Source organism: Silurus meridionalis, chromosome 5 (genome assembly GCF_014805685.1).
Source record: "Silurus meridionalis isolate SWU-2019-XX chromosome 5, ASM1480568v1, whole genome shotgun sequence".
In the NCBI taxonomy this organism is placed as follows: domain Eukaryota; kingdom Metazoa; phylum Chordata; class Actinopteri; order Siluriformes; family Siluridae; genus Silurus; species Silurus meridionalis.
In genome coordinates, this window is record NC_060888.1 from 12,590,218 (window position 1) to 12,605,030 (window position 14,813).

Genomic DNA, 14,813 nt, shown 5'->3' on the forward strand with positions numbered 1-14,813 from the left:
CTCTTTTCCTTTCTCTTCCTCCTTTTCCTAATTCTTTTTGTTTGTTTGTGTAGTTAGTTTTATGTTGTGTTTGTCTCATTCATTAAACACCATAATTTTTCACAAGTGATTGTCTCTGAGTTGCGCTCACATTTTAAGGTTCCTGCAACATTCAATCTGAACTACATGCTCTATTAATTGTACGGTATAAAGTAAATGGGGGTTGTGTCTTTCTTGGCCGGGGAGATACCTCTTTTATAAAATTAATAAAGATTATACTGTCTGTTCGCCGGACCAACAGATTCGCTACATATAATGGTGGAGAATGCGGGCAAACTGTTATTCAAACTTTATACTCATTTTATTTTTTGTCATTGGTTTTTCCCTCTTCTCTCCCATTCGCTATACACTGCTCAATACAGTCCCAACATTGAAGCATGGTGGTGGCAGCATCATGCTGTGGGGTTTTTTTTCAGCTGCAGGTAAAGGACGACTGGTTGCAATCGAGGGAAAGATGAATGTGGCCAAGTACAGAGATATCCTGGACGAAAACTTTCTTCAGAGTGCTCTTGACATCAGACTGGGCTGGAGGTTTACCTTCCAACAAGGAGTGGCTTCACAACAACTCCGTGACTGTTCTTGAATGGCCCAACCAGAGCCCTGACTTAAACCCAGTTGAGCATCTCTGGAGAGACCTAAAAATGGCTGTCCACCAACGTTTACCATCCAACCTGACAGAACTGGAGAAGATCTGCAAGGAGCAATGGCGAAGGATCCCCAAATCCAGGTGTGAAAAGCTTGTTGCATCTTTCCCAAAAAGTCTCATGGCTGTATTAGATCAAAAGGGTGCTTCTACTAAATACTGAGCAAAGGGTCTGAATACTTAGTACCATGTGATATTTCAGTTTTTCTTTTTTAACAAATCTGCAATAATGTCAACAATGCTGTGTTTTTCTATCAATATTGGGTGCTATGTGTACATTAATGAGGAAGAAAAATGAACTTAAATTATTTTAGCAAATGGCTGCAATATAACAGAGTGAAAGGGGGTCTGAATGCTTTCCGTACCCACTGTGTTATATTATATAATATATAATATAATATATATATATATATAATAAAAAAAAAAATATATATATATATATATATATATATATATATATATATATATATATATATATATATATATATTTATTTTTATTATTATTTTTATTATATATATATATATATATATATATATATATATATATATATATATATATATACACAGTACAGACCAAAAGTTTAGACACACCTTCTCATTCAAAGAGTTTTCTTTATTTTCATGACTATAAAAAATTGTAGAGTCACACTGAAGGCATCAAAACTATGAATTAACACATGTGGAATTATATACATAACAACAAAGTGAGCTGAAAATATGTCATATTGTAGGTTCTTCAAAGTAGGCATCAAGAGAATGCCAAGAGTGTGCAAAACAGTAATCTAAACAAAAGGTGGCTACTTTGAAGAACCTACAATATGACATATTTTCAGTTGTTTCACACTTTTTTGTTATGTATATAATTCCACATGTTAATTCATAGTTTTGATGCCTTCAGTGTGACTCTACAATTTTCATAGTCATGAAAATAAAGAGAACTCTTTAATTGAGAAGGTGTGTCCAAACTTTTGGTCTGTACTATATATATATATATATATATATATATATATATATATATATATATATATATATATATATATATATATAATTATAACTATATTAATTTATTAATGAAACCTTAGGGTGCAGCCCAATAACAACAACCACACCTACTGTGGACCATATGATGAAGAAATAGAGCTTGTCAGTATTTTTAATGTTGCTGTGCATGAAATTACTAAACATAACACTTCAATATTACAGAAAGCAGAGATGCTTTGCCTCAGAGGTACTATCTAAATGCCACATTTACATTCTCTAGATGTACAGTGCATAACATTGCAATGCTACTAACATAGCAATGTTTCAGGAGTCAGGAAAAATGCCTGTTTATTTCAAGGTGAAGAACATGGATCTTGTACTCTGTGAGGCAGAAGGCAGCAGTTCAGAGTCATTGGATTTCCCTGATGCATAAGACCAATCCTAGTCTCATGCTGGGCTGTGACATTAAATGCCCCTATCAGTGGCAGAAAAGTAAAAAAGATCAGAAAGTCACCAGTTGTTTGAATTAATCAGCAGTCACTATTTTAATCTAATTGTTGAAATTGAATGATCTTCCCTGTTGGTCTAGTGGTTAGGATGCGGTGCGCTCACCGCTGCGGCCTGGGTCCTTTCCTCGGTCAGGGAACCAACCCCAGCCATTAGGGTTGCACAAGCCTTAGCGCCGGTCCCAAGCCCGGATAAATGAGGAGGGTTGCGTTAGGAAGGGCATCCAGCGTAAAAACTTGTGCCAAATCAAACATGCGGATGATCCGCTGTGGCGACCCCTAATGGGAGAAGCCGAAAGAAGGGGGGGGGTTGAAATTGAATGATCTCTGAAGTCCTGAAGCTAAGCCTGGTATGACAGTCTTGTAAAATTAATTGTGGGTTTCAATGGGCAAAAGGGTGGAATGCAAGTGGAGTAGCAAGAACATTCAAACACCATTAGAAGTCATCTTTATGAAAATAAGATAAATATGTCAGTGTTCATGAGCTGATAAATGTATATAGCAGGAAATTTTATGAGGTGCCAATTGTAATTTGTAAATGTCAGTGTCAGCTGAGATAAAGATACAGTTTTATTAAGGTTCCTAATAGAGATCTTTTGTGATGTTTTGTTGATCGTGATTTAATGAGAGTATTCATTTATCACTTTTTATATTCTTGATTTTAAATGCCCACTGTGGTATTTTGATGTATATCCTATAAATAATTGCTGATCCCTCTGACCCAACCTGATGTTGTAGTCCACTGCAGTATATTCTTTAACAGATAACAGCATTAGTCCAAGAATGTAGTCAAAATCACAAGGCTCTCCTATTACATATAGCTTTTTATACTACACTAAATAAAGCACCTAACAAACTCATGGCCTGGCTTGCTCTGTGGTTATTGCAAATGTTGTGTGGCATGTACTGAATGCCAACTTATAAATCTACCAGTCACACAAAAATCAATCTAATCAAGGTCCCCTTTAAAATATTTGATATGGATCCCATTGGGTCATTAAAAGAGACTGTATGAGGGCATCGCATTTATGTTTGTGTTTTTGGCCGTTCCAGAGCTAGAGGAACAAGCAATGGAGAAAGTCAGCTCAGTCCTTTCCATTCTCTTGAGGAAACCACATCTCATCATCTCAATTTAGAGTAATTTCAAAGTTACCTGTGAAATTTTCTGCCATGTTTTCACCCCTTCATATTTACAATAATATCACAAAACAAAGGGAACAAGTTTAAATAGCTACCCAAATAAGCAACTGAGTTCAATTATTTGTACAGAAAGGCTTGTAAACAGAAAATCAAATAGGAACAACAGAAGGAAAAATATATACATTCTAATGCTAGTGTGCCAGTTTCTTTCATAGGGTTAAGTTTGCATAAAATCAGCTAAGAGAACAATGCTGAGGAGATCATTTGCACATGAAGTTTTGGTGAGTTAAATGGGCTTTAACTAATAAACAGACAGCCTCTGCAGTCACAGAAGCCCTGGAGAAAGACACGGGAGATGTATGCTCTATACATCAATAGAAGGTAGTCTGTTTTTACTGAAGGTTTTCTGGTACTAGGTTTAGTTGAAATTAACTTTCTAAAATTCTATACTAATCCTGGACTTAATAAGATGAAGAGAAATCAGACATGTAGCATTAATGATCATTTACTGTACTGTGGTAAATCTGTGCATGGTTGTGTCACTCCCTCTTCTTATCTTGAGAAATTTTGGTTCACAATTATTCACAATGCCTCTTAGATCTTGAACCATTTTGGCTTATACACAACTTATCTTAAGGAAAGAATATTTTGCAAAGGAGACAACAATTGAAATAATTTTGAATTGAAATATACACACAGAACATATGAGTACACTAAGTTGTAAAATAAAGTGCCAATGTCACTTGGCTTTAATTGAATATGCCAATTATCTGTAACAGATGCAGAGCAGTTTGGAGCAAAATAAGTGTCAAAAACAGAACTAAGGCTAAAATTAAGAACAGAAATTGCAAATGTACAAAATTACATACAATGAAGGGTGCTGACAAATGGGGCTGATAAAATGCATTATTTCAGACCAGAAAACTAATAATAGTGGCACACTGAATTTTATATATTATATATATATATATATATATATATATATATATATATATATATATATATATATATAAATATAAAAGGTTAAAAAATAAAAACAAATGCTGCCAATGTGATGACTGTCTTTCAATTCTACATAGAAAACTATATGTTTGTCCTTTAATCTATGAAGGATAAAATTATTTAAATATAAATACAAATACATGAATGTCAACATACAGAAATAAATACATACATTATATAGGCTCATGCTCAATAAAAGGGCAAAATAAAATTAATGACATTTATTTCTGTATTTTGAAATATACTGTATATACTGTTATATTTAACTCATTTTCATCCTCTATATTAATCAGGGCAGGCATCTATATTAATGAGCACATTTTAGTGTGGTTTTTTTAAATATGTGTAGGTATAGAACAGATTCCTCATGAATGGCCAAATTTTACATATTTTATGCAGATTTGTGCATTACTTTGTATTGTGAGAAGTTTTGGAAAACAGCTGAGCTGCTCTGAAAAAGTTAATGTACTACAGCAACATTTCTGTGGGTTCTGTAGGCCATCTGCCATTGTTGTTGCCTACTACAAGATTCTCTGTCAAATCACTATTAAAATGAGAGCAATGGCCCTGTGTGGCTGGCATATAACTGGTTAGATGCATTAATCATAATGTCAGTGGAAGGGCTACGTTTCCTGCCCTCTTACACTTCCTCTCTTTAGTCCCTACTGGATTACTCTCTATTCATTTCTACTATCATCTCTTACATGTCAAGCTCAATCATTACAATTCTATGCACAATGTATGCTTGATGCAGACATTGTGTTTCAAGAATGATTTTTTTTTTAAATTGGTCTGTACAGAGCCTTGACCTAAACCCAGGCATTATGTTTGCACAAGCCAGTGCACTCTCAGTGCCAGTCACAACAATAAATGGGTAGGGTTGCGTTAGGAAGGGCATCCTGCGTAAAACATGTGCCAAATCAAACATGCGGATAACAAACCTGAATTTCATACCGGATCGGTCGAGGCCTGGGTTACCAATAACCGCCACAGGTATTGTTAGCCAACAGGGTACCGGTGGAAATTGGGCTACTGTTGGCCAAAGGAGGAGAAGGAGAGGGGGAAGACATCTACAGAGACAGCAGGGAAAGGAGAAGTGTAGGAGAGTGGAGGTTAGGGTGGGTACTTTAAACGTTGGAACTATGACTGGTAAAGGGAGAAAGGTAGCTGATATGATGGAGCGGAGAAAGGTAGATATGTTGTGTGTTCAGGAGACGAAATGGAAGGGGAGTAAGGCTAGAAACATTGGAGGTGGATTTAAACTGTTCTATGGATGGAAAGAGAAATGTTGTAGGGGTGATCATGAAGGAAGAGTACAGTAAGAGTGTAATGGAGGTGAAGAAAGTTTCTGATAGGGTGATGAATGTGAAGCTGGAAGTTGGAGGGGTGATGATAAATGTCATCAATTCTTATGCTCTACAAGTGGGTTGTGAGATGGAGGAGAAGAAAAGATTCTGCAGTGAGTTAGATGAAGTAGTGGACAGTGTACCTATAAATGAAAATTTGGCAGATGGTGGTAGATTTTGCTAAAAGGATGATAATGGCAGTAGTAGATACTTATTTTAAGAAGAAGGATCATAAGGTGACGTATAAGAGTGGAGGAAGGTGCACACACATGGACTACATTCTATGCAGGAGATGCAAGCTGAAAGATATTGGAGACTATAAGAGTGAAGACTAAAAAAACAATAAGATAGTGGAAACTAAAGGAGGAAAACTATACTAGGGCAATTTTTGATAAGGGAGACAGCTAAGAAGGTACTTGGCATGACATCTGGAAAGAGTAGGAAAGCATAACATTGGCTAAACAGAATTGAGATCAGCAGAAAAACATATGAGGAGCTGTATGAGAAGTTGGACACTAAGGAAGGAGAAAAGGATTGGCTAGGCAGTGGGACCGAGCTGGGAAGGATGTGCTACAAGTTAGAGCAATAAAGAATGCAGAGTGTGTTGACTAGTGAGGAGAGTGTGTTGAGAAGATGGAGGGAGTATTTTGAGAAGCTGATGAATGAGGAAAATGAGCAAGAGTGAGAGAGCGAGAGAGAGTGTGAGAGAGAGAGAGAGAGAGAGAGAGAGAGAGAGAGAGAGAGTTAGATGTGGAGATGGTGAAACAAGAAGATGATAAGATTAGTAAGGAGGAAGTAAGAGCAGCGAATAAGAGACTGAACAGTGAAAAGTCATTTGGACCAGACAACATACCGGTAGAAGCATGGAGATGTTTAGATGAGATAGCAGTGGAGTTTTTACCAAGATTGTTTAACAAAGTTAGAGGATACCTGAGAAATGGAACAGGAGTGTGTTGTACCAAATTTTAAGAATAATGGAGATGTAGACCTGCAGTAACTACAGGGGAATAAAGTTTATCAATTAAACGATGAAGTTATGGGACAGAGTAGTGCAGGACAGGCTGAGAGAAGATGTGACCATCTGTCATGCCGAGGAAGAGCAGTACAGATGCAGTATTTACTTTGGGGTTGTTGATGGAGAAGTATAGAGAAGGTCAGAAGGAGTTGCATTGTGTGTTTGTGGAGAAAGCGTACAACAGGGTGCCAAGAGAGGAGTTTTTGTATTGTATGAGGAAGTCAGGTGTGTCAGAGAAGTAGGTGACAGCAGTGAACAGTGCAGTAGGAACAACAGACTGGTTCAGGGTGGAGGTGGGATTGCATCTCTGAGCCCTTTCCTGTTTGCAATGGTAATGAACAGGCTGAAGGACGAGGTCAGACAGTTGTCTCTATGTACTATGATGTTTGCGGATGATATTGTGATTTGTGGTGAGAGCAGGGAGAAGGTTGACAAGAGGAGGTATGTGCTGTAGAGGAGGGGAATGAAAGTTGTTAGCTGTAAGACAGAGTACATGTGTGTGAATAAGAGTGAGGGAAGTGGAGTGGTGCGGTTACAGGGGGAAGATTTGGAGAAGGTGAATGAGTTTAAGTACCTGCTATCTACAGTGCAAAGTAATGGAGAGTGTGTTAGAGAAGTAAAGAAAAGAGTGCAGGCAGGGTGGAGTGGGTGGAAAAGAATGGCAGGAGTGATTTGTGATAGAAGGGTATCTGCAAGAGTGAAAGGGAAAGTTTATAGGACTGTAGTGAGACCGGCTATGTTGTATGGTTTTAGAGACAGTGGCGTTCACTAAAAGACATGAGGTGGAGCTGGAGGTTTATTTATGTGGTGGGGGGAAAACATGCAGGTAGTTAAAAGAGGCAGATGTTGAGGACAGGTTAGTATGGAGACAGATGATCTGCTGTGGCGACCCCTAATGGGAGCAGCCGAACGAAGAAGAACAAAACATCAACTAATTTTACAGCTTGAAATGATAAGTCATTGTTGCATTACTCTTACTGAATAGACTAATGGAAAATGAGTACAAATGTTCCATGTTTAGATCCCAAACGTTTCAGAATAACAAGATCAACTGACACCAATTACTGTCAAACATGAACCAATATGACTTATCTAGGGATTATTCTTCACCAGACCCTGTTTCTACAATCCTGTGTAGCACACTATCTTGATGCATAGCCAATGATACAGTACATTAAAGATACATGAAGCTATATTTATAAAGATATATAAAGCAGCTACCGATACAATATGATTTACCACTATTAAATGCGGTGCAATCTGATTTCGATTTGATTCAACACAATGTGATTCAAAGAAATACAATTTAGGAAATGTAGGAAATGCTATGCAATTCAATATAGTACAGATAGTTAGCTTTTATTTCTTTGGTTCAGACAGACAGCAAATCATACATTTACTTAAGTGAACTCCAGACTTTCTTTTCCTGTTCTGCCTACAGAAAGATGCAGCTGTAAGTCTGCCATGTTAGTCTATATTCTATGTGACTCTGAGGACATGCCTTAGTGTTGTGATATATCATATTCACATACTGTAGCAGCAGTAGTGCTGAGCGAACTTCTCTAGGTTACGTATGTAACCCTAGTTCCCCGAGGGAACAAGATGCTGCATCAAAACACTTTGGGAACACGCCTGAGTGTTCACTCTCTGAAATTATGTGTGTAATCTTTAAAAAATTGGATGCCGGCCGTCACAGGCAGGGTGACGTAATGACCAGGAAGCATAAAACGCACATGAAGTGAAGCTGGTGCCGGCTTCTGTAAACGAGAAGAAAGCACTGCAGGGATGCACTGTGGCTTAGAAACACAGCATTTCATTCCCTTATAGAACTAGGCTTACATACATAACCTAGAGATGTTCCCTTTCAGGAACTTGAGCTGTGTCGAAATGCTTTGGGAACGAGTGTCCAATCACGCCAGACTGACCAGGAGTGGGACTGCGGTCCAGGTAATAGAACCAGACAAAGGTCAGCAGGGTGGACCAAATGCAAATGTCTTGCAAATGTCTTCGAGAGGTACTCCAGAGGATCAAGCCTCTCCTTGAAGGGCCATAGCAGATGAGCAATTGATCAGATTTTCTCCTGTGGACGTAGATGTCCAGTGCATAGATTTCTCCTGGTCTGGGGCCTGAAGGAGGCCTGGAGGAGGATAAAATGCCTGTAACCTTACAAGTCGTGGGATGCCCTAGGGCACCCTGTAGATGTAAGCCATTCTGGGGTACAAGAAGGCACTGGACATACCTGGAGCCTCTGGGTGCCACAAAAAAAAAAACACGTCACAAGAGGGTCTCTGCCCAGAAATTTGCTCTGCTACGGGATGTAAGCTGCTCTCACTGAGATTAGCTTCCACTGGACCCACAGGAGGATCTGAAGCGCTAGCCTGTACAGGCGGCAAGAGCGCAGACCTTCTTAATAGTTGATGTAAGAAACCATCTCGGTGTTGTCCGTACTACATCAGCATGTGGTGATCTCTGAAGGTCTGGGAGAAAATGCTTCAACGCTAGGAGTGTGGCCGGCATCTCTAGGCAATTGATGTGCCAAAGTAGATGAGGCCCTTCCCATAGACTTTGGGCGGAGCGACCACTCATGACCACTCCCCACCCCATGAGGGACGCATCTATCGTTACTGTTATGCGATGACCGGGAACTCCCAGCACGGGGCCCTGAGACAGGAACCCGGGATCTATTCAAACATCTAAGGCATGTAGGCATCGTTGCGTGACCTTGAACTTATGGTGGGCATTGCCCTTCCGTGAGAACCCATGGGTCCTAAGCCACCACTGAAGGGGTCTCATGTACAGAAAGCCAAGTGGGATAACACTGAGCACAGCTGCCATGAGCCCTAGCAGTTTCTTCTTGACAATAAGAGGCTGTCTATCTCTGTCCTTCCTGACTGCCGTAAGGATAGTCACAATGCGGGCAGGGGAAAGCTGCATGTGCAAAGTAGTCAAATCCCATATGACTCCGAGATACAGTGCCCTCCACAATTATTGGCACCCCTGTTTAAGATGTGGTCGTGGACTTCTAAAAATTCTCCTTTTTTTTAAAAACAACATAGAACCCAAATGCAAAAAAAGAGAAAAATCCAACCTTTCATTTAAGTACATAACTTTGGTGGTAAAAAAAAATCATACATTTAGAAAAAAAAAAACTTGAAATCAGGTGTCCCACAATTATTGGCACCCCTAACAATTCCTCTGAAAAATTTAATTGTTTTTTTTTTATATATATTTTTCTGTAGTTGCTAAGGTTGGTCAGGGTATCTAGGGACTTTTAATTAGTAATTCATGATTTCCTGTTTCCCTGGGGTATAAATATGACGTGACACAGAGGCCTAATTCTCTTACCCATTTGTCAACATGGCAAAGACAAGAGAACACACCATTCAAGTAAGGCAGATGTGTGTCGACCTTCATAAGTCAGGCAATGGCTACAAGAAAATAGCCACTCGCCTTAACTTGCCGGTATCTACAGTCAGAGGAATCATTAAGAAGTTTAAAACAACTGGAACAGTGACAAACAAGGCTGGAAGAGGTCCCAAGTTTATCTTGCCACAACGCACAGTGAGGAGGATGGTAAGAGAAGTAAAAAAATTTCCCAAGCTCACCGTCACAGAATTGCATCAAAGAGTGGCATCTTGGGGTCACAGAGTCTCCAAAACAACCATCAGACGCTCTCTACATGCCAACAAGCTGTTTGGGAGGCATGCAAGGAAAAAGCCTTTTCTCACTAACACTCACAAACGTAAACGCCTGGAGTTTGCTAAGCGGTACTGGGACTTCAACTGGGATCGTGTGCTTTGGTCAGATGAGACTAAGATTGAGCTTTTTGGCAACAAACACTCTAAGTGGGTCTGGCGTAAAACAAAAGATGAGTATGCCGAAAAGCACCTCATGCCCACCGTGAAGTATGGTGGAGGATCTGTGATGCTGTGGGCCTGTTTCTCTTCAAAGGCCCTGGGAACCTTGTTAGGGTGCATGGCATTATGAACGCTTTGAAGTACCAGGATATTTTAAATAAAAACCTGATGGCCTCTGCCAGAAAGCTGAAGATGGGTCGTCATTGGGTCTTTCAGCAGGATAATGATCCAAAACATGTGGCAAAATCTACACAAAAGTGGTTCAGCAGTCACAAACTCAAGGTCCTCCCATGGCCATCTCAGTCCCCAGACCTCAACCCAATCGAAAACCTGTGGGGCGAGCTAAAGAGAAGAGTGCATAAGAGAGGACCCAGGACACTGGATGATCTAGAAAGATTGTGCAAAGAAGAATGGTCAAAAATCCCTCTCTCTGTGTTCTCCAATCTTGTGAAATGTTATAGGAGGAGATTAAGTGCTGTCTTGTTGGCAAAAGGAGGTTGTACAAAGTATTAACATCAGGGGTGCCAATAATTGTGGCACACATGATTTCAAGTTTTTTTTTTTTTCTAAATGTGTGATTTTTTTACCACCAAAGTAATGTACTTAAATAAAGGTTGGATTTTCTCTTTTTGCATTTGGGTTCTATGTTGTTTTAAAAAAAAGGAGAATTTTTTGAAGTCCACGACCACATCTTAAACAGGGGTGCCAATAATTGTGGAGGGCACTGTAGTTGAGGATGCGGACAAGACTAGAAATTAATCAAATAGCCTCGCTCTACAGTGGGCAGGACCCAGTGAGAAACGTCTGGCAGAGCTTTCCAGGCTGCTAGGAAGTCTCTTAGGGGTATCGGTCTCTTGAGACTGACCTCTGTGTGCCTGGATCCGGGGCAGTGCCCTGAAGTGACTCTAGGAGCCTCGAAGAAGGTGACGAGTTCTCCTGGACCACTACGAGACCGGGTGGAGACAGAGGAGGATGCTCGCTAGAGCTGGCTGTGCCCTGAATTCACATTCCCAGAACGTCCTATGGCAGGACTTTTTTGCCGTAGCTCTCTTATTGAAGATGCCAATCCTCAGATCTCTCACTTCACGAGGCATCGGTGCAGAGCGCCACGCAGGATACCTGATGGAGGAGTGAGTCATGCGACGATAAAGAAGTGAGTGAGGCGTCCAGTAGCATGGCCCTATAACTGTCGGACATTTCTGAAAGAGTGAGCCAGAGGTGCCTCTCTGTCAAAACGAGGTCGGCTATGGACCAGCCAATGGCCCTAGTGGTCTCTTTAGTGGCTCTGAGAGCTAGGTCCGCCATCCAGCAGAGCTTGTGAACTGGCCGCCTAATTCACCTCCCACATTCAGCTCATGCAGCAGGTCAGCCTGATACGTCTGCAGGACTGTCATCGTGTGCAGAGATGCAGCAGCTTGACCTGCCAAGGCATAAGCCTTACCAACATGCGCCGACTTATTACACAGGGGTTTTATGGGTAATGTCGGGGTCTTGAGGGAGGAGGTGATCCCGGGAGAGAGATAGCTGTCAAGCGCCTCTTCAACCCGCAGCTATATCCATGTCCTTTCCGAGCTATGACGTGTGTGTGTGTGTGTGTGTGTGTATATATTTAACAATATTATTTTCAATTTTGCTGATAATGATAATCAGATGATATTTCGCATAATCCAAAAATATGTTTCTAAATTTCTTATATTGTACCAGCCCCCCTTTAAAATGACAATAGGATACAAAATAATTTAATCAGTATATTGAAGGAGAGTGTATTTATTATTTAAAACTGCAACATTCAAGTTGCAGTACAAACAACAAGCAAAACACATAACCTTGTGCACCTCATGCACAAGAGTTTGGCAACATGATTTATACAATTAATGTTAACTGCTACTACTGTATGTTTCTGGCAATGAAATTAGGGACAACATTTGCTATATCGTGCTTTTTATCTGTATATCTGTTGCTTTTTTTCTGTTGTACAGAACTTTCTTGCTTAATGATTTGGCCAACATTTGTTCACTTTCTTTTTATATATTACTCTGTCTCCTGCAAGCATGTTATGTTCAGCTGACTCCCAAAGCTTTTCTTAATCCTCATATTCATTGAAGGAGTGAGTGGAAGTGAGTTGAAGATGGTGAAAGAGATTGCAATCAAAAGCTGTTTGACCACCAATCGCTTTTCAGCACAGTTTGCAGATCGTTATCTTTTGGCTTATATCTGACCTTTGAAAACCAAACCACCATGCTAGTGATGATCCACATTTAAAATGAATTATTGCGTGGATTGTGAGTTTGCCGGTGTTTGAATATATTCTCCACTCAGTTTCTTCATTCATTTTAACTTCTATCAAAGAACACAATCTGTCATGCTACATTACGCTCTGCATGCAGTACACATGCAGTAGAACACAGCACACAGTGAACTCATGAACACTTCATGCAGCATTATGATTGGTTACTGAAAATGAGTGACATAATAATTAAGCAGTAATTATTAAGCAGTAAACACTTTACTGTAGACAAATGCTATTAGATTCATTTCAATGTTCAATTCACATTTTTTTGAGCATTTGTGAGCATTTGTGATGATATTTTTATGTCTGCAGTTATGTGTGCAGTTTAAAAAGGCCAATAGGCACACTAACAAAACAATCGCTCCATAAGAGTAAATTAAGAAATAATTTAAACATGTGGCCAATAGCTGGTGAGCCAATTAATTATAAAGTTCATTATTGAATGAGGAACTCGAGAAATACCTCTAACCATGGCAACCAACAGCCTGACAATTCCCTTGCGTCTTCACTGTATTCACAGAAATGGAGTCACACTTGAATTTATTCAAATAATTCTGCTGAACCATCCCTCAATTTTACATACAGACTGGCTGCCCAGTACACATTAATATTAATTCATATTAATATGAAAAAAAAAAAGGTTAATAACAATGCAGAATACGGCATATTAGCCAGCACAAACAACATCTAACTGGTCCTCTTTGGTAGCTCTACCTAAACACATGACCGGATTGGCTACTAGAATATACGTTTGTAAATTTTTCTGTAGCTGACTGGTTTTGGAGCTACCCTGTCTCTTTATTCCTCTTTAAGTAACCAAGTATTTCATTAGGCAAAAAACTAATTTTATAGTCTAAGGACCTTTTCCACAAAGTTTCCACTTTAATTTTTATAACAAAATCTCAAGTAATCCCTTAACCTTAAAAGCATACGTTCTGGTAATTCTTGTTACAGAATTCAACTGCATATTTAAAATCACAACACAAAGCAATCAAGTAATTAAACAGCTAAAAAACCAAATTTGTTACTAAATCCAACTTTTAACCATTGACGTGCCTCTCCTAATTGCTCTAGTACAGTGCTGAGACCAAACATGCCCCCTACAAATACCTGCTGGTCAACCAGATATCTATGTAAATGGGAGTCAAAAACATGTCATTCAGGCCAAAGAGCCAGTTTTTACAATCAATAATGCTACTAATAATGTATCAAATTACTATGAAACTGCAATGAGTACAGAGCAAGCTCTTTCTATTTTAATGAGACTTCAAAAAGCAGGCCAGTATGATTTAATCTGTACCTTTGAGGCCATCATATTGTATCAGTGATGGAAAAGTGTAAAACGGTGTTCATATTGAACCCCCTCTGTGCCCTGACCACTTATGTGCTATTTTTTTCTTGCCTGTATTCTCTCACTCATATTTATATTTATTATAATTATTACCTGGATCTGATAGCTGGCAATTGTTGGGATGCACAGTCATACTGAGTACATCATTCACAGCTGTGTCAGCATAGTGGCCCCTCTGTACATCATGCTCACTGTCCGTCTGGTCACTTTCTTCATGACCACTATCCTTCAGGCTGTTACCCTCCATGTCCTTAAACGTTGATGTACTGAAAGGAAAGTGAGAAAATTTGTTTTTTTTCAATTTGCTATAACATTGTGTTCAGGTGTACTCTTATGTACAATATTTTCAGCATTTAAACTCAACAGCATCTTTAATTAACAAAATAAATCTGAAAAGTTGACGAGGAACTTGTAAGAAGTGTCTATGTAAGAATGTATAAAAAAGATCGCAATTGACATCTGCAGTAAGCAAGCTTAATTTCCTCAAACGCACTTGTGCACAACACATGCTCTAAGTACTGCTCTAAGGAAGTGGAGGAGGATACTGCAGACACTGCTGTTCTCAGCCTAATAGCACCTGCACCCAACACCATACCCCCACAAAAAAAAAATTGTTCTTTTCTTCTCCACAAATAAATTGACC

At 39.3% G+C, this 14,813-nt stretch overlaps 1 protein-coding gene across 3 annotated transcripts in view; it reads right to left on the reverse strand.

Annotated features, from left to right (window-relative positions):
• Positions 1–14,813, reverse strand: part of pcdh19 (protocadherin 19) — a 156,144-nt gene that overhangs the window by 89,319 nt on the left and 52,012 nt on the right. For all 3 annotated transcript variants that reach the window (XM_046849298.1, XM_046849297.1, XM_046849296.1), the window contains exon 4: positions 14,264–14,436. In XM_046849298.1, coding sequence (XP_046705254.1) covers positions 14,264–14,436 — 173 coding nt within the window. The remainder of the gene's footprint in view (positions 1–14,263; positions 14,437–14,813) is intronic.